The following is a 26954-nucleotide window of genomic DNA, read 5'->3' on the forward strand; positions in this document are numbered from 1 at the left end:
TTCTGTGATTCTGATACTTGCCCGGTGTGTGAGATAAAGATTTACCTTAACCTTTGTTATTGGCGAAGTGCAAGGTTATGGAGGATTAATGTAATATGCTTATTATTTACATTAGCCTTCGGTGATCCCCAAAGGTACCCAATTATCTAACGGGTGGAGAGTGGCAATTTGGATTAAAGTCCTGCAAAAAGACCTTAATAAGTGCGTCGGTTTCAAAGAGAATAAGTATATTGTCGTTCGACAACAAAGTAAGTAATGGAATTCTATAATACAACTTTTTGTATTAGTTTACTATAAATTATTAGTGTTGACTTCTTCATTATACTTCACTACATGTGCTCAAGCTAAGTGTTTAGTTATTGATAGCCTTATCATGCTATGTGTGTGAAGACAATTAATTGTCTTGTCTTGACTTCTGTTTCCTTAGAATGTGAAATATATCACAGCTTACATCTACAAGCATTCAACAAATGCCTTATTTCAACCAGTCCACCTTTTACTCTTGAGTTTCGAAAAACACAATAAAGCATCATAATTTATTGACAAGAGTATAAATAATTTAGTTGTTAACTGTGTACGTATATTATAACTTATGCACAAGTTTTGTTTGATTATTCCATGAAATGAAGAGTTTAATTCCAAAAGGAGCTAGATCTGTTTTGGTTACCTCAGAGAAAAAAGGATTTGTTTATCACATTTTGTACAGGCGTTTATGGAAAAGTGATATTAGAAGGTGCATTTTTTCACAATTGCTCCCAAAATTTTAGTAAATAATTTTATTGAAAGACGGGTACTTAAGTGAACAAGCCTCTGATATCAATAACTCAATTTTCATCAAAGGTGGATTTACCTCCTTTTGGAATTAAAACTCTTCAAATATACTTTTGTAAATTGGAAGGTATCAAATGAAGATCATTGACATACATTTATCTATACAAAAAAAAAGAGAAAAAGAGAAAGATTACCTGATAACATATCGAGATAGCATAACGCTTCTTCAAGTCGGTATTTCATGAAATATACTTATGTAAATTGGAAGGTATCAATTGAAGATCATTGAAATACATTTATCTAAAAAAAAAAAAAACAATAAAGAAAGATTTATACCTGATACCATTTCGAGGTAGCGTAACGCTTCTTCAAGTCGGGGTTCTCCAAACACTGCATATCATCGACATTCCAGCTGGCGAGCCGATACATACCGGACGCAACAGAGACCACTCGAGATCCTGGACCCGAACTCTTCAAGACGGGCAAGAGATGGAGGACGAGTAAGAAATGTGAGAGATAGTGGATCTGAAAGTGAGGTTTGTATCCGTCTGACGTCAGAGCTGAAGAAATGAATATTAAAGGGAGTGGATCGTCAGTTTCCATGTGCAGAAGGCCATAATTCGCTGACACCAGACTTGGTGGAAATACCATTAATGGGAGTACAAATCTGCACACACCAAACCCGTAGGCCAGTCAAGAATTACCCCCTAATCTCTCGGAGAGCTCGAGAGTCTTCGGGTGAGGGAAAAGCAAAGGTCTAATGGTCATAAAACTGAAGGCTAACTCTGGTGATTGACAACACCTGTTATTGGGTAAACAACCGAACTGACTTCTATGTGTCTTCGAAATGACGATGAGTTCAGTGCAAATTGTACTTGTTTACTCTTTGTAATGTGCTTTTAAATTGTCGTTTCGTGTTGTTTTTTGTTTGTATTATATATATGCTGTTTCATTATGACGATTGCAAGAGGAATCACCTTTGTGTTGGGGGGGGGGGGGCAATAAACTGCAGAAAACTTTTTACACTCTTATAAAATACTAGTAGTTTTAAATATCGAAATATTGACCTTTGATTCCAAGCCTATTCATTTCATATTGTAGAAGTTTAAAAAATGATGTAGTTATATATTTCATTAGGTTTTCATAATTAATCCGCTTGAATAGGTTAAGCAATGCTACCTACAGCAAGACAGCTCGCAGAATTGTGAGGAATTTCAATGTTGTTTTACCCTTGGGACCACAGAAGATACCAGCGTTGCACACAAGAACATGGAGAGGAAGACCTTTACTCTTATATGCTTCTATGAAGGTCATTGTACTTTCTAATGAGGCAAGGTCAAGGGTCATGAATTCAACGTGGAGGTCATCGACCTGTGAAATGGGAGTAAAGAAAAGTATGTAAGACGCCCTCTGGGGGCATTGACCTGCTAGATTCAGACAAGCAGATTATAGAATAGGCCTAGTAATATCAAGTGTTATTGTATCTTAAGATTTTGCAGAAAGATTATTTTTAACCAGATTTAAAAACGGCCACCAGGTTTTACAATTTGAGGATGGATTTATTTTTTATTTTGTATAGAGCACACACTCTACCCCATCCCCTGCCCCCTTAGCGACAACCATGTCAAATCTACTTTTATCCCATATCCATATAAGGAGATGTGAGTTGGTCTAGCGGCACGTTCATTCGGTCAGCTCTTTGTCTTCGCCTACAAAGTGACTCAGGGGACCCTGGTTCGAAACCGAGTCACGTCTTTCACGTTGGTGACACTAGGGACTTTTAAATTTACACGACGAGAGCGTGGACTGCTGCGTTTGACATTGTGTTAAGGCACTGGGCCGTACCCGGCAGTGCCTTAAAATGACGTCACATTACCTAAAAAGGATGTCACACGTGGCGGTCCACGTTCTCGTTGTGTAAATCTAAAAGGTCCTCAGACGTAAATAATCAAATCTGGGACCCGTTTCACAAAGCCTTTTTTCAATGACAAATGACAAAAATCAGTGACAAATCTGCTGATAACCAATTAGAAGCAAGGATTTCTGTAGCTTATATCAAAAACTGTAATTTGTTACTGATGACAAGTTTTGTGAAACACCCCTCTGATTGACACACGTCTGTAAAAACCCAATCACATATCCACATATACTTGCCTTTATTTGTACTTTCTGCTTCGTAGAATCAGATTTTTCTTCTTCGTGTTCTCTCTTCATTCTACCGATGGCCTAAAATGCATTTTTTGTAAAGAATTATATAAGAGTCATCTGATGGAAAGAAATTGAGAATTGAATAGTTGAAACAAATCAGTAATTTTTTTTAATTATCTAACAGTCGAAAGTGATTCTCGTTCTATATATATTTTACTCAAAACCTACTACTACTAGTAGCAGTAGTAGTAGCAGTTGTTGTAATAGTATAGTAGTAGTAGCAGTTGTCGTAATAGCATTATTAGTAGGAGCAGAAGTAGGAATAGTAATGGTAATTAGTAGTAGAAGGAGCAACAGTGGTAGCAGTAGTAGTAGTCGTCGCAGTAATAGTACATAAGGAAACGTTTGCTTGGATTTGTTTCATAAAAGAAGTTGACCACAAACTAACTCCTACATAGTGTTGAGTCAATGACCACTGGGTTCATCGGGCAGGTAGTTCCATTCGGACGCTGAAGGTTGTCGGTCAAGCGCTTATGTTTCCTTTATTCCGACAACAATATACAACCAATCAAAACAAGTTTGATACCAGAAGAAAGCTAACGATTAGTATTTCCATTAGCCGCTCACCAAGCGCGAATCCAGGGGAGGGGGGCAACAGGCCTGCCCCCCCCCCGAACCCCAAATAAAAAGAGAAAAAAGACGGGCCCTTCCCCTGCCAAAAAAAATTTAAAAAAAGATGTTGAGCACCTTTTTTGTCTCAAGGGGGGGGGGGGGGGGGTGTTTTTTGTTAAGTGCTCACTACGACCCCCCCCCCCTCCCCCCTACTCCCCACCGAGCGAAATATCGGCCCGCGCGATTTTATAATTTCCGGATACTCCCGGGCACCCCAATGCTGGAAAGAAACGCACTCTTTTATATAGAAAACCTCACGTTTTCATGCCAAAATGCTCATTTGTCCTATGCACGCAAGTCAGATTGAGCAGATGATACAACGTTTCGATATGTAGTTTCTGTATTAGTAATAAGTAGTAGTAGTAGATAGTAGTAGTAGTAGTAGTAGTAGTAGTTGCTGTATCAGTTTCTTCAGAAGTAAGTAGTAGTACAGCTGTAGTAATATTAGTAGTAGTAGTAGTGGTAGTGGTAGTGGTAGTAGTAGTTTATGTATATGGTAGTAAGTAGTATTAGTAGAAGTAGCAGCAGCAGTAGTAGTTTCTGTAGTAGCAGTAGTAGTAGTAAATAGCAGTAGCTGTCGTTTTAGTAGCATACTAGCAGTAGAAGAAGAAGTAGTAGTAGTAGTAGTAGTAGTAGTAGAAGAGGTAGTACGATCGTTGTTCTTATTATCACTATTATCATCGTTATCATCACTCTTTAAAAGTTATTTCACACAGTATACACCTCAAATTATAGCATAATATTCGTGATTATGATAACTGTAATTGTGATAATTTCTCACCTGATTGGCTTTAGATTCAGATCGGCACGCTAGAATGACCTTTGACCCCACCTGGGCCAGTGTTTTTGCTGTCTCATATCCAATGCCTGATGAAGCGTATAAACAAAGGGTTCACATATTATTGACCTTTCATTCGCCATCAGTGCCAGTTGGCACGGTTGTTCGTTTGCCACACGTGCAGATTGGCTGAAAAGAAGTAGGCATCAACATTGATGGAAAGATCCCTTTTAGTAACACAAGTTCTTTTATTACTAAATGATCTGTATTACCTCCATGACAACTCGTTAAACGCAAGTATAGATTAATCTTGCACTGGAAAGAATTGTATTTTAATCCTGAAGTCTTTGATACATCTTTCCCGAGATAAATTTTTGAAGATTCAAGATTCATTTATTGGTCCATGCATGCCAACATTACATAGAAATTTTGCTTCCAATGGCTTTTTTGACAATAAAAATGCAAATGATAGAAAATGCAATATAACATTTAACATTATGATTGCAGGGCCCTCAGGGAGAACAGTATAAATACCGATGAGGCTACCCTGGGTAAACAAGACATATTATTACTGTTATTATAAATATGGATAATTATTTATAATCTGCATGTGCCCCTCAATTTTATATTGTCTACAATTACCATACGTCATAAATTACCATTGTCTCAAAAAGACGAGTACGGGGATACAATGTGACACAGAGAGATGAAGTTTGTATCATGTGCAGATTGAATGAACTAATACAATATTAGATACCCCTTAATTGACTTCTTGTGTTCAACGGCTCCAAGATCTTGGAACCGTTGAACACAAGGAGTCAATTGGATATCGTCATTATCATCTGCGCTCATGACGTGTGTGGAATTCATGAACGCCTGGACATCCCGTACCCTCTATCTAATCAGTAGTCTTATACATTCAAATCATTTAAAAGATCATCTTATGCGCGTTTTCAATACCATGCTGGATGTGTTATATGAAGTTCGGATTATGGATTGCGTCAATGCGATCAAAAGCTGATGCCAAACCCTACTGAGCTTTCCTAAGGTTGATTTCGTGAAAGTCTTTATGTTCTGGGACCCGTTTCATAAAGCCTTTTTTCAATGACAAAGGACAACAATCAGTGACAAATCTGCTGATAACCAATCAGAAGCAAGCATTTCAGTAGCTTATAACAAAGACTATCATTTGTCACTGATGACAAGGTGATATGAAATAATTCATATCGGAGTCAATATCAATTAAAACCTTCCTTCAAGCGAAGGGTTCAGTGGTTCCAGATTCTGGGGAATAATCTAAAACTACGTTGATGAGCATTACCATAGAAGTAGAAGTACGTTGAAAGTAATGATTGTTCAAGGCAGGGTATTCTACTGACACTACGTCAGAGTTACATATAACTGTCATCTGCTGCTCACAATGTTCCGATGTGTGTACAGCCATGTCCCATCATGCATCACCAACTAATGACGCACGCGTGATGATGCTGGGGTACAGGAACCGGAAATCGCTCTGTGTACGCATTCATCGAACGATTCCGCAATTGAAAATACATTACAGCAGTGGTAGCGATGTCGGTAAAATACCCTGCATCCAAATGGCATTATACTTTATAAGATGATGACGTGGATCCTAATCAAATGATTAGTTGAAAGCGTACACGTGACCAGGTATTTATTTTGCCTAACGCGTAATTGAGATAATGACAGGTCATTATCCAATGGTAATGACCGATCATTATCGAAATCCTGTAAAAAAAACATCATTTTGTAAAACAAATAAAACATAATCTTATCAAAAAATAACACGCATCATTTTTTCGGGCATTAGTAAAATTACCGAAAACTCGGTACCTTCAAAACAGTCCAAACACCCTCTGCTATCGCCTCTGGCGTGTTAGACTGTTCCAAAGGTACCTCGTGTGGGTAATTCTTACTAATGCCTTCACTGCTGTGTATTATATGCATTCTGTTACCTGTGTTTGCGCCTGTCACTACGACCACCTTGCCATCGAGATCGACCTCTGGAAGACTCGGTTGACTAGGCTGTGACCCCATGCTGACCTTTGACACAATGGTCGTGGTATGAAGAAGAAGCTATCCAAAAATATGATAATAATACAAAATTCAACGATATATTTCAATTTTGAATAGATATATATGTTCATACATGTTGCTATGTTATGTTATGTTATGTTTACATGTTGATATGATATCTTAATAGCTTGGTGAATACTTAAAAAGCGCTTCAGTCATACAAATAAAAAAAAAATACGGTAAGGTCTGTCCCTAATTAAATCACACTTTCATTATGTTGGAAAAAGAATAGATAGTTTACTATCACTGTTACGATCGATACAGTACCGAAATGTTACGTCATATTCGCTTGTCGTCCAAGTTACTGGTTGTAAACAAAAGCCAGCGCATGAGGTTCACCGCGAAGTCTTTCAAGCAACGGTTGGAGCAGGACATATTCAGTGTTTGGGACTGATGTGATTACCACACCATAGTTAGCACATAACTATTTGGAAACACAGCAATCTTGAAAACTTGGCCAGTATGACGTCACACGTCGTTACTCTATACCAAAACCTTGAAGAGGTGCATACATAAAAGTAGGGTGCTTTAGCAACGCGACGGAAGGCAAAGACGACGGGAGAAATCACTCAACCGAGATCGTCCTGTACTATGATCCCGTCTTCATTTGTAACCTGTACATAGAGTGCTTTTGCAAACATGACGGCAGGCAAAGACGAGGGTAACCGAGCAAAATAATCAATCTGCGCATGTGCAAACCAGAATTTTCTCCGTCTTGTTGATTTTCACGACCGTTCTCAGCCATAATAGCGTTCGTTCCCTGAACTCGATGGAACAGTTGTATCGCCGTACAATAGACCATTTTCGTAATGCAACCAAATTTAATCCATAAGTCTGTGTGAAGTGCCTCAATAAAAATTATTTCATTCACCTGATAAGAATGATAGTATTTCAATAGACAGAATCCGAACTGCATACATTAATTGATCTCGGTTGAGTGAATTCTCCCGTCCTCTTTGCCTTCCGTCGCGTTGCTAAAGCGCCCTAGTGTACATGTACCGTGGTGCGAAGGCAGCGTTGATAAGGTTACACAAATAGTAAATGAAAATGCTTATAGCTTCGGTAGAATTAATGAATAAGAATCATTTATGAGTGCATGGAGAATAGCTAAAGTTCTTAAATGTGCATTTACAATTATTATACAAACAAAATTGGATGTATGGTGGTGTATTTGGAGGACAATGTACAAACTTGGATGGGGTTGAGGAAATTTTGGCCCGTGAAAAGAGACAACTAAGATTTAAGAAATACAAATGAACTTATACGTAGGATTGTGGCACATAGCAGCATATATTACGAATTAATTAGATACACAATTATTATTAACACATTAAGTAGTACAATGATAAATATATTGATTTTGATTGGCACAACACTTAACACATGAATTAGAATTATAATTAACATACTAATTACTACAATAAGTAGCACATTAATTTTGATTAGCGACATAAGTTAACCTATATACTGTAAAAACCAAAATGAATAACACAGAACAAAATAAATGACATTCACCTCTGAGTTTGATGTCGATGCGTTGTTTTCCTTTCTTCTCACCTTGTAGAGACATATATTCATCCAATCGATGCTATTAACATTTGATCTGTAGAATACGAGTGAACACGTACCCGTTTCGGAATCCTATCATGCACAAAAGGCAGAGGCCGTTTGAAACCGTCAAAAGTTAATTTCTTGGACTTCCCATTGAAACGTGTGTTATAGAATTAACACGTGTTTCTATGGGATGTCCATGAACTCTAGTAATACGGTGAGATCGCAAAAAGACCAAGGAGGTTTTAGAGATGGAGACCCAACTGCCAACAAGTATTCCAAGCAGCTGCCTTTTTCTATGGTTGCACAATAGAATCTACTGGTGTGCTGTTACCTTTGATGACCGAGGTTCGAAGCCGCCAATATCATTGGAAAGCTTGGGTAGTGATTTTTGTCACAAATAAATATCCTTAATATTTCACTTTTTATTTGAAATAACAAGGGGAGAATCGAACAGATGATAAAATATGAATACAAAAGCCTAATTGCGTCAAGTAATTTGCTTACATTGTATGATAGCAGCTTTAATGTTTGAAAAATAGTAAAAAATTCACAGTAGTAAAACCTGCAATTTGACACTTTTCCGATTACTGGCGGCTCACGAAAATAAAAAGTGAATATGTTCATGTACAGTTCTTTATGATGTTATATATCAGATTAGTGCCCACATATGCCCAGTCGAGTAATTTTGGTTAATATTTCGGAAAAATTTGCTCCATTTCCTTTCGCTTGCCTCCTGTAAAGGTAAGCATGTGTACTGCTCGTGTTATTAGACGAGTGGTAGCGAAAAGTAATTATCATTACAAAAGAATATTTCCCTTTGAAAGTGGCCCGTCAGTTCGCAGCTAGGCAGAAATCTTTTGTCTACGTATCTGCAAGGAAGATCCAGTTAAGCACATGCCTGGCATATTTTCTCCTGGCGGCATCGAAGATGGTACAAAGAGAATAAGCTAGATAGAAATCCATCTCTTAAAACTTCTTGATATGACTACGTGTTTATGATTTGTCACACAAAGGCGAAGGGGCGCAGCCACAGAAATTGAAAGAGCAAGGCAATAATAACTATTCATCTCTATGCTCTGTTGATTAAATGACCTATGCCGAATACTTTACTAGAAACCATATAAACCTAAATACAGGCCTATTCTTTCAAAACAATGATAATACAGTGGAAATTTGTTATAACGAGGTCTTGCGGGTCAAGGAAATTACCTTGTTACATCAGGGTTAAACAAAAACAGAATATAAAGAGATGGGACCAGCAAACTCTCCTAGTGAGTACAAATACCCCGTTAGATCAGAGCTCTTTATACTGAGGTTCCACTGTAATAATTTGGTTTACCCAGGGAAGCCTCATCGGCATCAGTGCTATTCGTCTTGAGGGCCCTACAAATATTATTACCCTAGCAATTTCCAGATACCCATTTACACCTGGGTGGTAAGTGGCAGATGTGGATTGATGTCTTGCCAAAAGACGGTAGTGCCGGGCTGAGATTCGAACCCTCAAACTTTCGAATGAACCGCTATCCACGTCACCCCCATCCCCAAATATATACAAGCATATTGAAAAAGGGGCTTTTTTCTGGATAAGTTGTTTGTGTATACATGTATGTATGTTTGTATGTATATGTATATAGATATATACATATAAACATATTTATATAAAGTCTTAAAATATAAATTCCAAGTTTCAGACGTTTCAGAAGGTCATATATAGTTTTGTATCAATATATAATATCATGTAGATTGATGTCTTGCCAAAAGACGGTAATGCTGGGATGAGATTCAAACCATTATAAAGAGACAATCGACGTCTGTCAAGTTGCCGCGGGTGAAAAGGTCTCCTTCGAGTTCGTAGAATATTCTATATCATGTAAATCATTTCGCTTGCAACTAATTAATATCCATAGACTACCCAATTCCAAATCACATACAGTAACCGTTACATCATTTAACCCCTAACGCAATAGTTTCCAATGAAATGTTTATTCTATCGTGGCCGTATTTATCTCTCCCTATCTATCACTCTTTATATATTTCTATCTCTCTATATCCCTCTGTATCTCTCTTTCTATTTAATCCGCTCTGTCTCTCTCTTTCTATATATATATATATATATATATATATATATAAATAAATATGTCTTTCTCTCTATTTATATCTCTCTCTTTCTCTCTCTCTCTCTCTCTCTCTTCTATTTTTTGTTTGTTTTAATGTTTGTGACCCAATGACCTAGTGGCTAGCTTCAATTCTTTCCTAATCATTCATTCATCCTAAATATTCATTTTGTTATTTTCCATATTGTTGTTGTTTGCTTATTTGTTTGTTTGGTTGGTTGGTTAGTTTTTCTCTTTTTTGTAATTGCACTGGTTTTTACGGTACATTTCTTTTTCATATTTACTCTACAATACTGGAAGTCCTGTGCCGAAAAAACAACAACTTTAGAATGTTTGTTATAGTAATAACGTGAAACACACATACTACATGTCTTTCCCTTTTAACTATATTATTTAATCTCTTTCACACTTTGCTTTTGATGTCACTTTTTACCTCGAATCTCCATCATTTGCGAAGCTTGGGACTGTAACTCTTATCCTGCCACAGTGATAATCCCCATTTTTCCAAGCCACAAATTCCCCCCAGTGCCAAGTTTATTTTGAGATAATCGGGTTAACGCGATGGTACTATCAATAGCGCGTGCGAAACACTAGGCACAGTACACTGGGCATGAACAATAACTGCTATTACGAATGCTTGCAAACATGCAAGAAGCAGCGAAGCGGTACCGGTAGCTTGCTCGCGTGTACAATGCCCTCTAACGATAGCGTGCATGCAAGCTTATGGCAGGATATGAGTTAATATTCATTGAAATTTGTATCTGTCTTGACCAACCTTTTCAATCCCTGATCAATCCATGTGCATGCTTAATGAACATGAAAGGGCAATCCATCCCTTCTAATAACTCCATTAGTGTGAACGCAGAAGAATAAGATCAATAGAATGGCGAAAGTTTGAAATAAAACGGACCAATAATAAGAAAGTTATGAATGTTTGAAACGTGAGATCAATAAGTATATGCGAATCTCAAATTGACAGTTTGGTCAGTAGACTATGAAATAGTCGCGTATATCTCTCCCGCTTGTCGTTTGTCGTATCAAAATATATAATTAATAGGCCTATCTGGTTTTCTCCTAATTTCCTTCTCCTTTGGTGTGATACTCAAAATATATCATCGATGGGGATAATATTATGACTTCACCAAAGAGAAAATTGAAGTTTTACTCATTGTTGTTGATGGAATGAATTGGGAACGTTGTCCGTCACTTCATCCCAAAGGCATTACCGATTCAGCCACTTTGAAGAGCCCATATCAATAGTGATTGTGACTTTCTGAAATTCATAACTTTCTCTCTCTTTTCTCGATTTCATTCAAACTTTCATCAGTCTACTTCTCTGATTGTCCTGCTTTTCTCAAGAGTAGTTTGCTATTATGGTATCAACAATCTTAATTCAAAAGAAAGAAACGATTCCACTATGAGTCGACTCCTCAATTCTCATTTCTCATTTTTACTTTCATCGCGGGTCTTATTTATATATACATGTGTATATATTTACAGAGTGATTGCATATTTACTGAGTAATACTCACAGACTAGAGAAGATCGTTCTCGTTTGAGCCAGACAGTTTGTTATAAAAAGATTTATTATAAAATTGTAACAGATTATTTTTTCCTTCCATATAGCGTCACTTTTGCAAACAATTACAACAACAAAAAAGAAATTATAATTATAATAAAGATGATAATATTGTACATCATAGCGTTTTAGATACAGTTTTTCATTTGCAAATTCATGAACCTTGTAATGCATAATTGTCTTTAATATCAACTGTTTCGAGCAGTTTATCCTCCTGTTCAACAACATACGACATTAATTCGCTGTTCAAAAATAATGTATCATTCTATGAAATGTTGTAATTGTCTTTTATTTGTGGTTTACACAAATAGTAAGATACCTACTCTAGTAATGTGTTAATTAATCACAAATACAATACTAATCTTGATTAAAAAAAAAAAACATTTACATGTATGTATGTATACAATAATTCCAATAACAGAGGAATAACTTTTCTCTACTCTTTTCATGAAATGATTGTGACGATATAGTTTATTTTATATCCCGCATCTTGCAATCTGATTGGTCTATAAAACGAGGTCACATGATCAACGATAGCCTACTATCTCCCTGCGATAGGACTTCTGTACAGTATTTTTGCTGCTGCCCCACTTGCCCGTTGATTAAGCGTAGCAAAGTAGTTTACGCGAAATGTCAATGTCAATGTCAATGTCAAATGGGCGCGCATCCGATCGACTTTATTACATGTATGCATGAAGGTAAACTGTCTGCAGAATCAGTTCTTTTAATTATGTAAAATTCACTTTAACTAGACCTTATTTGCTATTGCCGATGTAGGATATAAAACAAATATTAACCTCCTTTACTCGGGCAATGTATACAAACTATCATTGCCTCGGTGATCTCGGGGCTACCATCATGGCGGTTCGGGATGATAGTAGCCCCGAGATCACCTCGGCGATGACAGTTTGTACCATTACCCTGGTAGTCGATTAATATTTGCTTACTTGATAAATATAATTTATTTCTTCCCGAAATTTGTTGATCAATCTAAAGAGTCTTAGAAATGGATCAAGAGGATATAAAGTTTATCATTCAGGAATAAATCACATTGTCACAATCATTTTCTACTACAGTATACATGTATATATATGTATATATCCGATTAAAACTTCTCTTCTTATCCATTATATATATATATATATATCATAACTCAAATGTATTATTGTGCCCACTTTTACTTTATGGTTATCATTGTTATCATCGTCATTATAACACTTATTAGTTAATATCTACTTCAATATATTCAGGATTCGCACTAGACATGTATATATTATCGGTATATTAACATAAATTACCACGGCGTTTATATCGAACATAATGCACCATTTCACCCTTTATATTTTTATTTATGTTTATTTACACTGTACCTTTATATTTCAATATCATAATATACCATCGATATATCGAGGAGGCATGATGGCTCAGTGGTCAAGCGGTGGTATCGTACCCGCGAGGTCCTTGGTTCGCAACAATTCGATGCGCTATTGCTCTTTGGTAAGACATTAATCCTTGTTACTAAGTCTCTCGGAGACGACTAAAAGCCATCGATTCCCTGGTTACGTAAATTCATAAAAATGCTTTCTTGGCAGTCAGGTGAAGTTATAATAATTGTCTCGGTAGTTCATATAATATAGGGCCGCTTATCGACATTGTTTATCCAGTCACTACAAAGACTTTTAGAGAATTTATTGCACAGGCATTATTTCACCTTTAAACAAATATAAACAATTGTCCAAAGGGTCCAGAGACCCGTTTCACAAAGCCTTTTTGAATGAAAAATTACAAAAATCAGTGACAAATCTACTGATAACCAATCAAAAGCAAGGATTTCAGTAGCTTATAACAACAACTGTCATTTATCACTGATGACAAGTTTTGTGAAATGGGGCCCAGGTGACTTATGTTGATGCGAGTTCCTTCATGACATCCTCCGTGATGTGATCCTTTAGGCATTCCAAAGAATATTTCCACAGAATCTCCTGTTTGTCCTTGTTTCTGAAAAATAAAGGAAATGAATAAAGTCACGGCAGGTGCGGCACACTTTCTTTAAATGTCGTGTTAAAGGTCGATATGTACTTTGATATTGTTTAAGGGCATAACCTAGTATATATATACTGCTGTATAAGTACATTCGTAATCCTTCTTCTACATGTTAATTTATGGTATCATTTTGTACACACTGGCACTAATTCGCAAAGGAGGTTTGTCGACAAACCTTGGTTTTCGTACGTCATATGACGCGTTTTACGCGTTTTTTACAAACCTGGTTTGTAAAGAACAAAAGGAGGTTTGGCGAAACAAAAGGAGGTTTGAGCTCAAACCTTGCTTTGTGAATTCGGGCCTTTGAGTTCACGTGTTGTGGAAATTAATGTCACGCGCGCGGATCGAACCTGGGATCTACTATAGTTCCTTGTGAAGTATAGAATTCAGGATTACGCTTTGAGTTAAGGTCATATCATTTTGTTAAAGAGATATTTGAGTTCTGTTGCAGAGGGCGCTTCACACAAAACAAATTTGTGAGACAATACCAAAAAATGAGTGTCAAATTTGAAAGAACATACAATCAGATATTTTGAGAAAAAAAACGTTGAAAAACGAAATAGCGGAATTTAAGTCGTATTTCAGCCAATGCCGATGTTGGCTTTTTTGTTAGCATTTTTGTGTTGGTTATATTACGCAGAAGCAGCCGGCCCATGTATTGTTATTTTTAATTAAATAATTAATTAATTAATTAATTACGGTCACCGTATTTTTTTTTAAGTGGAGCTGAATTGGTATGATCGTATTGGCTAAATTTCCCACATTTTGGGGTCTAAAAATACCTTTATAGCATTTTTAGGTTTTAAAAGGGCACTAGAAATGTCATAGATAAGAATATGAGCAATAACCATGCACTTTGATGGGATTTTCCGGTGTGAACACAGAACTCAACTATCCCTTTAAGATTTACAAATTGAATTTAGTGCTACAATTATTTTTCAGGTGATTGGTCCCATTTAACGGAAAATTAAAATCTGGAAAATCAATTGACATCAATTTCAAAATATGACCAACATTTATCTGTCTAGAGATCTGGACCAAAACTGCGTTCTACATGAGCAGGAAGTCCAATATACACGTTTCTGTGTTTGTGACTTCTTTTTAGCAAGAATTGGTCAATTTCATATCATTTTAATGATTCGAAAACGTCACAGCAACAAAACGACTATCAATGATCTGTGTAGAGATCTGGACCAAAATTGCGTTCTACATTAACGTGAAGTCCAATATACACATTTCTGTGACTGTGACTTCTTTTTACCAAGAATTAGTCAATTTCATATCATTTTAATGATTCGAAAACGTCACAATCCCACACCGATTCCCATGGACCGTATCAATCAAATGTTTCCAATTGCTTTCATAATGTAATTACATGATGGCAAGTCCAAGGAATTTGATAAATTTTGTCTCTCATACGTCACCAAGTACTGCAGAGTTCTGAACATACAAATGACATCAAAATATGTGTCTTTTCGTTCCATATTTGGACTGATAAAACCTTTAAGTAGGGATATTAACTGGATACACTCATCAGATATATATATATATATATATAGTAAAATCTTAGATGTTTGTGACGTACGGGACAATAGCTTAGACTCGCCCAATATCAGAACTCAGTATTACCTTTAATCTTTTGTTAAAAGCCTATACGGTCAAGGGTCAAAGCAGACGGCTCACTTCAAATCATCGGGTCAGGGGTCGCGTTACCGACCTTTTTTGAAAACCTACCCCTAGTTTATTCACGAAATGTCGGGGGTAATGTTTTTTAATGAAGCCCTCTCATCTACAAATGGTGAGGACCAATTTACAGGACAATTTGTGAAACCCCTGCAATAAATCTACGTAAAGTCGTGTAACGCGACCACCCGACCGGACGCGAAGACCCGACGATGTGAGGTAAGCCATGCAGACGACTATTACCTTGCCATTGAGTTCACGCTCTGTGGCTTTGAGCTGTCAAAGTAGAGGGCAGTCTTCTCATCGTATGCCGGGTTCGCAGCCGCATGGAGAGAAGTCAGTGCTCCGTCAAATGGAGTTCGCAACATTTCTAGATTAGTCACGAAAAAAAAAAAGGTTATTACGATGAAGTTATCAACATGAAAATCAATAACCTGGTCGTTTAAATAGGATATTCGTGAACATAATAATAATAATACATTCCACGTTTATATAGCGCTTAATACAATGTCTCTAAGCGCTTTACATGAATAGGATTATTAAGTTTGTTGGGTTTATCTAAGAACACTGACAAAAGAATTAAAAAGTACTCTTTCCTGGTTTCTCTAAGAACGCAAAGTGAGTTTTAAATGCGGTATATATGTATTATATTCAATGTTGCTTATGGTAAGTAATAACAATAGGGAAAGCCTAAATTAGATTGCGAAAGGAAATCTGCAGTAATGAATTTACCTCTAGGAATAGAGATGAATGATAAGACGTTTCTTTCCAAAGTATAAATAGAATAAACGTTCAACTATTCAGCTCATGATTTTGCAAATTAAAAACAAAAAAGGTTATCTTCATTTCCCCCCGACACTTACTGCTTCCGGCGCTTAGGAAAAATTTCGTGGACCCCGGTACCTGCTGCCCTTCACGCGTTGCAAGCTCTGTTTTGACGACACCGGGATGCAGCGAAAAAACGTTGACCCCTGACCCTTCTAACCGTTGAGCCAATGAGAACATGTGCATGACCTGTAGGTGTTTGTGTTAGACGTATAGAAATGCAATCAAACACGGGGGTAGAATATTTCATAATGTTCGTGGTAATCGTTGTTACGAATATAATGAAGACATTTTAAGAAATAAATATATTCATATTTACGAATGCCATTATGCTTATTTACGAAGTCATTTATGCATATTTACGAATGTCTTTATGCATATTTACGAAGTCATTTATGCATATTTACGAATGTCTTTATGCATATTTACGAAGTCATGTATGCATATTTACGAATATACGTATGCATATTTACGATAGCATGTCTTTATGCATATTTACGAATGTCTTTGTGCATATTTACGAATGTCTTTATGCATATTTACGAATACATTAATGCATATTTATGAATGTCTTTATGCATATTTACGAATGTCTTTGTGCATATTTACGAATGCCATTATGCATATTTACGAATGTCTTTATGCATATTTACGAATACATTAATGCATATTTATGAATGTCTTTATGCATATTTACGAATGTCTTTGTGCATATTTACGAATGCCATTATGCATATTTACGAATGTCTTTATGCATATTTACGAATACATTAATGCATATTTACGAATGTCTTTGTGCATATTTACGAACACACTTTATGCATATTTACGAATAAATTTAAGCATATTTACGAATACAAATTATGCATATTTACGATTAAATTTATTTTGAGCAAGCATATTGCTACCCGTGTCTAACATATTTTATTTAGGTATCGGAGGTACCATGTACTGAAGGTAGCAAATTAGTACATCACGCAGGAGACATTGTTTTCATATCATGGGGTGGTATTCTCGAAAGCGGACTTTAGTCCATGGTTTAATCCACCGACTAAGTATGGAATGCCAAGTGTCCATTTAAATATATTTTTGAATAATTTAATATGTCCATAAATTAATATGATAACATAATTATATCACAGTTATATTGTTGTTTATTAATTATGTTATTACATTTTATCTTAATTCAGTGACAGATTAAATTATTCAAAAACATATTCATAAGGACACTTGGCATTCCGTACTAAGTCGTTGGATTAAACCATGGACTAAAGTTGTTCCTATTTCGAATATACCACCCATTATGATCTACTCCTTCTTGTATTATATACAGCTACACCCACAACAAAAAGTGAGTCATTTGACACATTTAAGCATAATTTTCGTGAGTCAGGTGTAAATTGACTCATTAGTAACAACCAATGAGTCTCTATTGACTCATTTATATTTCACCAGTGTGTCAATCATGAGCTGACGCATTTGCAAAATGCTTCGACTGACTCACATGGTCGTAAAAAATGAGTCAAGATCGACATAAGAGCATTTTAGAAAAAAAAAGTGAGTCAACTTGAAAGTGAGGCTGTATGCATGCGCGCGCATGCTTTCGTGACGTCATCCAAAATGCGCATTCTCGAGCCATATTTGAATTCCCGATCGACGACGTGACGTCGCCATCTTATATCTTGGATTCAGAAGAGTTTTGACTGCAGCTAGTGAAAAATTGGTACGCATAATTATTCATATGGTTTTAAACGATGATTTTTATGACTGGATTCGTGGGCTGAATCTTCTGATTATTATACAAATGATGCATGCGTTCATTTTACGATATCCGCACTCGAGTTGATGAGGCTGTGTGTAACTTAACTATATATTCTACTGTATCGCACGAAGCCGTGTCGAATGAAAACATGCATGATCTTGCATCATTGTTTTATACAACGAAACTCCTAGATCCTTGTTATTTGATGTAAAACGAATTAATTCAAGATTGTTTCGTGACAGTATGGGTGACAAATAAATCTCAAGTTAAGGCTTAATTTAGTGCGTACAAAGTAGATTTTTCAGATTCGGGTAGCGGGACCACCGATTACATCGCTAAAATGTGATATTTTAGGATATATTTTCCATTGCAAATGTGGACAGTGACTCTGGCATGGTATGGTATGTGTGTGATAGGCCTAGGGAGTAGGGGGGTCTATGTCATGATGCACCCACAACAAAAAGTGAGTCACCCTTACTCAAATTGATGAGTCACTGGTTTGTCCGTACAGCGAAACACTTGAAGGATCATGTGAGTCACTATGACTCGATACAAATGAGTCTCTTAGATAAATAAGACTCATTTGTATCGAGTCATAGTGACTCACATGATCCTTCAAGTGTTTCGCTGTACGGACAAACCAGTGACTCATCAATTTGAGTAAGGGTGACTCACTTTTTGTTGTGGGTGTATATGAAGCGAAACAGTACATGTATGACTGAAATGGCTATACCTGATAGCATTTTGAGTTGGAGTATCGTTTTCCTCTGTCATTGTTTGTCAGACACTGCAGATCGCTTGCATTCCAGCCGGCGAAGCGGTACATCAGGGAGGATAGTTTGTTTTCATATTCCCCTACTTTTATTATATACGATAAGGGTTTTACCTGATAGCATTTTGAGTTGGAGTATCGTTTTCCTCTGTCTTTGTTTGTCAGACACTGCAGATCGCTTGCATTCCAGCCGGCGAAGCGGTACATCAGGGAGGATACCGACACGACCCGGGCACCAGGGCCAGAGCTCTTCAGGACGGGTAGGAGATGCAGGATGAGAAGGAAATGAGAAAGGTAGTTGATCTGGAAATGAGGTTCGTATCCATCCGACGTCAGCTCTAAAGAAAAGAGATGAATAATAATAATAATAATAATAATAATAGTATGGGATATTTATATAGCACACATATCCACTCTGCAAGATGCTTTCACAGTACCATGTCGTTGAACTTTTTTATATTTGTATTGTTTAATTTATACTGATAAGTTTGTATATCTTTTGATGTGTTTTTAAAGAGATGTGAAATTAAATTGAATTGAATTGAATTGCTCAAGGCGTTCCCATATTACCCCGGCTCTGCTAGGCAACCGATTGAAGTATTGGTTACAACGAAAGTCGAGTAATGGTCACATAATTGCAGGACTGTCGTGGCCGAGTAGTTTAAGGCGCTTTACTGCATGGAGATGCGAAGATCGAGGGTTCGAATCCCGACACGGCACTAATATCTTTTGGCAAGATATTAACGTACACTTGTTACTCTACACCCAGGTGTTAAATGGGGACCCGGTAGGATGCGACCGTCATTGTTTGTCAAACAGTGTTTGACCGTCAAGTAACGCCTGGCTGGAATGCTTCCCAGGGAGTGGATTGGATCAGTTAGACCCTTCATCAAAGCTCACTTACCTTCAGGGCCCCACATGATGCCCGCGTTGCACACAAGAACATGGAGAGGAAGACCCTTGCTCTTGTAGGCTTCTACGAAGGTCATTGTACTTTGTAGTGACCCGAGGTCAAGGGCCATGAATTCAACGTTGAGGTCATCGACCTATTGTGCAGATTAGACATTTACAAAAATTTAAAATAAGAAGAAAATGTTATTGCTAAATTACGATTATTCCTGCATTATATTATTGTCTTCATGTAACTAATGTTCTTACCTTATTATGATAAAAGACACGATAGTTGAATTTCACCCATTTTCCTCGTCATTTATGTTTTTTCTATTTTTTTTTTTTTGGGGGGGGGGGGGGTGTATATTACATCTAAAATGACAACAACAAGTGTGAATGAGTATAACATTATGGGTTTTCAGAATGACGACTCGTTTTTTTAAATTCTTTTCATCACGCCCCCACGCACACATACCACACCGCCCCCACACACGGATAACGTACCCGCCGACCTTTCACTGCTCCGTATACTTACTTTTATTTGAACTCTCTGCTTTTTCGGATCCGCTTTCTCTTCAGCATGCTCCTTTTTCATTTGTTCAATGGCCTAGAAAATAGAATTTTCAAATATCGAAATTAAGTAGTCACCCGAAGTAAATTCATGACAAATGTGTGTGTATTGGGTTTTTATAGACATGTGTCAATCCGATATGATTATTTACGTCTGGGGACCGACCTACAAACGTCACCATCCGAAAGACGTGACTCAGTTTGGGACCTGCGTCCTCGGATGAATCAGTTTGTAACTTCCGCTTTTAGCTGGATTACAGGCGCACGCCATTCCACCGAGTGATAATGATAATTATTGACAAATGATATATGGATGGATAGATTTTTTCTTGAAAAACACGGTGTATATGTGACCTGGGATTTAATATTGCCAGTCCCTCCGAAGCATGATGGTGTGCTCACCAATTGGCAAATCATGTATTTAGAATACTCATGAATATTTATAGAAGGGATATAATATGAATTATAAGTACGTTTTGTTTTTGGCATTTTAAAATATAAATCGGTTAACATAGGTTTATTGTACATAAAAGTGTGGATATTCATCTTGGCACAAAATTGAAGACATGTTTAAAATCGAAACATGATCGCGATAATCGATTAAACATCAGAAGACTACAGGAAAACATCCCCCCCCCCCCCCCCCGTCCATGGACTGTTGCAAAGAAAAAGAAAAGATGAAAGGGGAAGGAGGAAAGAAGGCCATATGGCTCCGGTTAGTCTCATTTCACAACGCCCCCTATCGTCAGAGCATGATCTATAGCCTATGGACGTTTTTTTTTTAAATCGTTAAAAATTCATTTTTTGTTTAAACGAAAAGTACATCCACCCCGACGTACGTTATCACTAGCTTTTCATTGGAGCCCTCATGTCTCATTGACTTTTGAAAGTTCACCCACCGTAATTTTTCAAAATAGGTTGCAAGCTCGTCATTGCCTATAATACACATGTGAAACAAGTCTAACTTTGGACTCAGTTTACCAAGCGATTTGAAGATTATAGGTCGAGCACACGAAACATAAAAAGCATGAATTATCATAGATCACTTCTGCCTATTTCATTATGTCTATTTCATCCAACCCCCCACCGTAATTTTTCCATTTAGTAAAAGCAAACATTTTGCCGAGTTTAGCAAAAACATGAATATTCATGAACGGTCAGACAATACAGCCTTTATAGTACGTAACGTATAGTGAATGGAATGGGCGATGATCCGTTCAGGAGGTAGAGGTCAGTGGTTTGTGCTGGTAATGTTCACGCGAGCGAAAATGAGACAATCGGAGCAATATGCGGCTTTCGTGAAATGAAAGCGGAAGATCAGGCAACCTTTCGTAGCTTTGCCGTATTGTTTTCACAGAGTGTTGATTGAACCAGACCATTTGTACAGTATAAGAGGGTTTTACTTCGCAAACACTACCCCAAGCATTTCTTGAATAAAGGAGCATGTTTTTACAAAAGGTCGGGTAACGGATCCACCCGACCCATTCTCCATGAGGGCACTGCAATCATATTAGGGACTTTTAGATTCGCACGAAGACAATAGGTCTATGCTACGATCGACGTCCTGTTAATGCACTGCTGTGAATAGACGTCACACGTATCAGCCCACGCAAATCTAAAAGTCCCTATTATTACCCCCGGCTTTACCCGAGCTACAATGAAAAGGTGCTCGAACAATCAAGGTATTTCTTCCTATACCGGGTACCATAAAGAAAAAGTAAGCCCAATCTAAATGGGCCGAAGTGCAGATTATCTTTACGTCTTACCTCAGTTGCTTTAGACTCTGACCGGCATGCTACAATGACCTTTGCCCCTGCTTGAGCCAGTGCTTTGGCCGTCTCATATCCAATCCCTGATAGAATACACATAAAGGTCAATCATTAATTAATTTGTTGATAAATAATACAAAATACCGGCGTATGTAGAAGTGGGTAGTACAATTATTGCTCATCCTGAACTATCATGTGTGTTTATATAATTATATATGTTTATAAAACAAGATGAAAATAATGCTAATAATAATAATGATGATAATAATAATGATGATAATAATAATAATAATAATAATAATAATGATAATGATAATAATAATGATATATTTATAAATGTCATACTTAACAAGGACCTACGGGTGAAAATGTGTTAAAGAAAATATCGTATGAAGGGTCATTATTATGTTTAAATATAATTATACAGTATTCTTATGAAACCGCGTTAACAGTTACTAATCGAGTTGTTTACAGAAATTCCAATCGAAAGAGGTGTGGTTATAATTACAATGAGAATTGTAATTCCAGCCTCACAATAACAATGTGATGACGTATGCAGAACTAGTAATTTTTAAAAAGAATAACGTGGTCAAAAAAAATTGTCGAAAACCAAATGTTTATGTTCACAACGGAACTGTCTTTAATTATGTATGATGCGTATTGTATTATGTTTGGTCCAAAGCCACAACTCCCTCTTTCTGTCATATTAACCTTAATATAATCGATTTCATGTAGATCATGGTATTTCTGAATTTAGCTATGGAAATCGCTTTATATGGAAAATAATCCCCTTGAATAAATATAAAGGTATCTCGTTCGGTTATATTTCGTAAGCTGGAAGGTAAAATTATTAAAATTTAAACACGCTGATGAGAATAAAAATAGAAAAGATGTGTCATTTTCAATCAGTGACGTTCAATTATAATACCTGTATTAGCTCCTGTTACAACGATCGTCTTATCAGCAAGATTGACCTCTGGGAGACTAGGTTGTGACCCCATGATGACCTTTGACATGAAATGTACAATATGGAGGAAAAAAGTGATATTGATTTCAACATGAAAAATAATATGATATTGATGAAAACTTTCAATCTAAAGATATGATCAGCTTCCGAAAAAATGGAAACTTTTGTTAACGGGTAATATTTATCAACCAAAACCACAACAAAGAAATAAATAATGATTGGACCATTTTAGGATATTTCAACGAAGCGGAAGAAGCAGCAATCACATGAGTATGTAAATTTTTTTTTTATCAGTGAAATTTAAGGTAACTTGTAGGGGCGGGGTGACAATATGTCTTACAGAATGACATTATTTTTAGAATCAAATACGTTCAGTTGAAAGAAAATTAGATGAGAACTGTTCATCTCATTCATCATCTTTTATAGATGTAGGCTTACATCGGCTTAATTATGTTTTATTTCAAGATTCCTTTCTCTCTGTCTCCCTCCACCTCTTACTCTCTCTCTCCCTCTCTCTCTCTCTCTCTTTCTCTCCCCATAACTATACGCATATTCAGTCATTATCTTTTCAGTACATGATTTTTTAATGGAAATGGAAAAGGAAAATTACTCCTTGTCTTTATTTCTCTTTTTGTTCTCTTCTTCTATTCTTCTTCTGTCTTTATGTCTAAACATACGTATTGTAAATTTAGAATGGACGAATTCGGAAAAGATAGACGTGAATAGGGACTGTGACAGGCGCGTATGCAGGGGGGGGGGGGGTTAAACCCCCATAAATGCTGGCTTAATTCAAACTTCAGTTGAACTGTTGAACAGTTCAAATTCAATAGAAAATGCTTTAAGTTGAAACACGAATGGGATTGGCCAGCCTCATGCCAAAATTGAAGAAACTAGATATACCCTAAATGAACAGACGAAACGAAATATCTTCATAGATAAAATCGCTTGCCATTGTAACTTAAACTACAGTTACATGAAATATACAGGTATTCATCTACGTACCGATCACTGGCGTACTGATGGGGGAGATCACCCCCCCCCCCTCTCCCTCCCCCACCCCCCCCAAAAAAAAAAACATACAAACGTGGTTAATTTTTCATTCGATACCAGTGATTTGCAAATGTTGCTGGAAATTACATGATTTTCCAGGTTTTTTCTCACTGTTTTGTAAATAATACATTTTTCTTCTTCTGCCCCCCCCCCCCATTCATTACACCACTGGTACCGATATATAAATAGGAACTGAGAACACACATAGATATATGTTTGCTAGCTGGCACACATGTACAGAAACGAGAATATAATTTATACCAATCACTCATCCACTTGTGTGAGGTGTACTCTCTCGCATTCGATCGAACCATTATTGCATGGGAAATCGTACTACAAAGTACAATGGCGACAATGACTCTGCACTTTTTACACATCCGTATATGCTACGTAGAATACTAGCGCTATACTTCATGCAGGCCTATAATATGTTAAAAGAACTCGCAGGACAATCATACTCACGGTCACTAAAATATTACGCACCACTGTTGTTGGTGTTGGTGTTGGTAGTAGTGTTGTCGCTCAGTAGATCAGTTTGACTGTTTACGCCTTTAATCCAGCTCTTGAGTTTAATCAACTGAGTATATGCACCACTTCAGAGACAACACTGTAGAAAGCAGACGACTATAATGTAAGATGTATTGCAGTCCCACCTGTACGCGTTCAGAGGGTGTAGATTCGTTTAACTCGAGGATTTGTATATGCGTCTATGATGCATACTATAATCGCGCTAGATTGTATCGAAATGCAGAATTTCACGGAAATGGCTATAGCTGTAGAACAAATACTTATTTAGACCTCAAAACGAACCGGAAAACCAAAAGCTAACCCACTCATGCAGTCAGCGATACAGAAGTAGGAAAATGACACAGCATTAATAGCCGTGCGTGTATTATCTACCGCGTAAACCATAATATACACCCACGTAGGATTTCAATAGTTGATTGACCCTGCCCATAAACACATAACGGTCCCACTCTTTCTCTCTCTCTCTCTCTCTCTCTTTCTCTCTCTACATCTAGGTGCATTGTTAATATTGATTTCTCTCTGTGTCTCCTTCTCTCTCTCTCTCTCTCTCTCTATTATCCATAGTGCTTAATTGTATCTATCTATATCTATCTTTTTATTCTCTATCTCTCTCACTTGATATGTATACAATATATATATATATACATATATATATATATATGCATTTAAGATAGATAAATATGCGTGTGCGAGTGCATGGGAGTGGGAGTTTGTGTATATTGTCGTTGAAATAGAATTGTTATTAGTACATTTACATATAAGACTTGACTAGCTGCTTTGATTTTAAAAAAATCTCTTGTTTTAAGAAGAACAAAAACTACCCACTCCCTATCCCCCTCTCTCTCTCTTTCACACACACACACACACACGTACACACACACACACACACGCACATTCATACATTATACTCTTTCTCTCTCTCTCTCTCTCTATCCTCTAATTATCATATTAATCTCACACGCACACTTTCTACTTCCCTCCCCTCCTTCTCTTTATCTCTCTCTCTATCTCTCTCTCTCTCTCTTCCTCTCTCTCTCTCTCTCTCTCTCTCTTTCTCCTGTCCATAGGGTCGCCCATCACATACGGGGGAAAGGGTTAGGAACACGTAGAAAAGATATAAAGTAGGTTTATAGCGTAAGTAAAAGGAAAGGAATCGTTTTGGGATTACATAAGTTCAATAACGAAAATGAACTGCATTTTTTTTTAAACTATGAAAATAGAAAGAGAGAGAGAGAGAGTGAGCCATTTTATTTTAATTTTCTTTATGTCCTTTTTCCCTCTTCTTTTCAAATGACATTATACGACATTTAACTTCGTGTCAATACTTCGTTGATGAACATAATTAAGCATATATACCAACGGTAACGATAATTATATTCTGGGTTTATTCATCGCTTAATAAACATCGACGCTGTCTTTAATACAGCGCTTTACAGATATAGTATTGCCCCGGTCTTAAGGATTACAGACGCCATGGAACGTTCCAGACAGGCGCTATTTAAAGGGAAAGTCCACTCCAAAAATAAGTTACTTACAAAAAAAACAGAAAAATAAGACAAACCAATCAAACAATTTGAGCAAAATCAGATAATAAAAAAGGTAAGAATTGTTAATGACATGATCTTTTTAATAAAATCATAGCTTCCTTATATTCGAATTTACTTAATTTTAATTGCTTTGTTTCTCTTGTTTTTCTGCATCTATTGAAAGCAAATACTTTTAAGAGTGGACTTATCCTTTAACAGACGTTGACAACGCTGAGTACTTAAACCATAGTGATTTTCGCATCCTATCAGGTACTAATTTGGCGCCCGGCTGGCAATGTTGTCGCAATACGTTTCCTTGTGTAGTCTATCTTTAGTAAGCCCAGAGAAAATATTACTGGCTGGAAAGAGGATTCGAAACATCAACCCTTGGACTGAGCATCCAGTAAATGAACCACAATGAAGGAACCCATGCAATCAGGGGGGTGTTTCACAAAACGTGTCATTAGTGATAAATGAAAATTTTGTTATAAGCTACTGAAATCCTTGCTTCTGATTGGTTATCAGCAGAGTTGTCACTGATTTGTGTCATTTGTCATTGAAAAAAGGCTTTGTGAAACGCTATCCAGCTCTGAAGAAAAGAGTGTACATAAGCAGAAAGTGCAAAGTTCACTGGAAATAATTTAGTGCATGAAAGTATGGAGCGCCAAAGGGGCCAATATCAACAGTCACAAAAACAAACAAAGATGCATACAAACAAACAAAGAAGCATACAAACAAACAAAGGACAGAGCAAAATAGACAAAGTACCCAGAAGAAAGGACCAATTAACAAAGAATAAATCAAAGGTCAGAGCAAAATAGACAAAGTACAGGTCAGAAGAAACAGAGGGCGTTTT

At 36.8% G+C, this 26954-nt stretch overlaps 2 protein-coding genes across 3 annotated transcripts; both read right to left on the bottom strand.

Moving 5' to 3' along the window:
• Positions 1-1101: 1101 nt before the first annotated feature.
• Positions 1102-6427, bottom strand: LOC591850 (WW domain-containing oxidoreductase-like). The gene is made up of 4 exons (XM_030994014.1): positions 6346-6427; positions 4373-4458; positions 2001-2142; positions 1102-1331 (listed from the first exon to the last, which is right to left on the bottom strand). The coding sequence occupies exons 1-4, from the start codon at positions 6425-6427 to the stop codon at positions 1102-1104; spliced, it is 540 nt and encodes a 179-aa protein (XP_030849874.1).
• A 5137-nt stretch (positions 6428-11564) lies between these two features.
• Positions 11565-24965, bottom strand: LOC763133 (retinol dehydrogenase 12). 2 transcript variants are annotated; one of them, XM_030993520.1, is made up of 9 exons: positions 24528-24965; positions 22956-23034; positions 22025-22110; positions 20224-20295; positions 19702-19843; positions 18912-19135; positions 16302-16452; positions 15682-15808; positions 11565-13710 (listed from the first exon to the last, which is right to left on the bottom strand). In XM_030993520.1, the coding sequence occupies exons 2-9, from the start codon at positions 23026-23028 to the stop codon at positions 13614-13616; spliced, it is 972 nt and encodes a 323-aa protein (XP_030849380.1). In that variant the 5' UTR covers positions 23029-23034; positions 24528-24965; the 3' UTR covers positions 11565-13613. The 2 variants fall into 2 exon arrangements, with proteins under 2 accessions (XP_030849380.1, XP_030849379.1); XM_030993519.1 differs by having other exon boundaries at positions 24507-24964.
• Between the last annotated feature and the right edge of the window lie 1989 nt (positions 24966-26954).

The sequence above is a fragment of the Strongylocentrotus purpuratus genome, unplaced genomic scaffold (genome assembly GCF_000002235.5).
Source record: "Strongylocentrotus purpuratus isolate Spur 01 unplaced genomic scaffold, Spur_5.0 spur5_scaffold_20, whole genome shotgun sequence".
Classification (NCBI taxonomy): domain Eukaryota; kingdom Metazoa; phylum Echinodermata; class Echinoidea; order Camarodonta; family Strongylocentrotidae; genus Strongylocentrotus; species Strongylocentrotus purpuratus.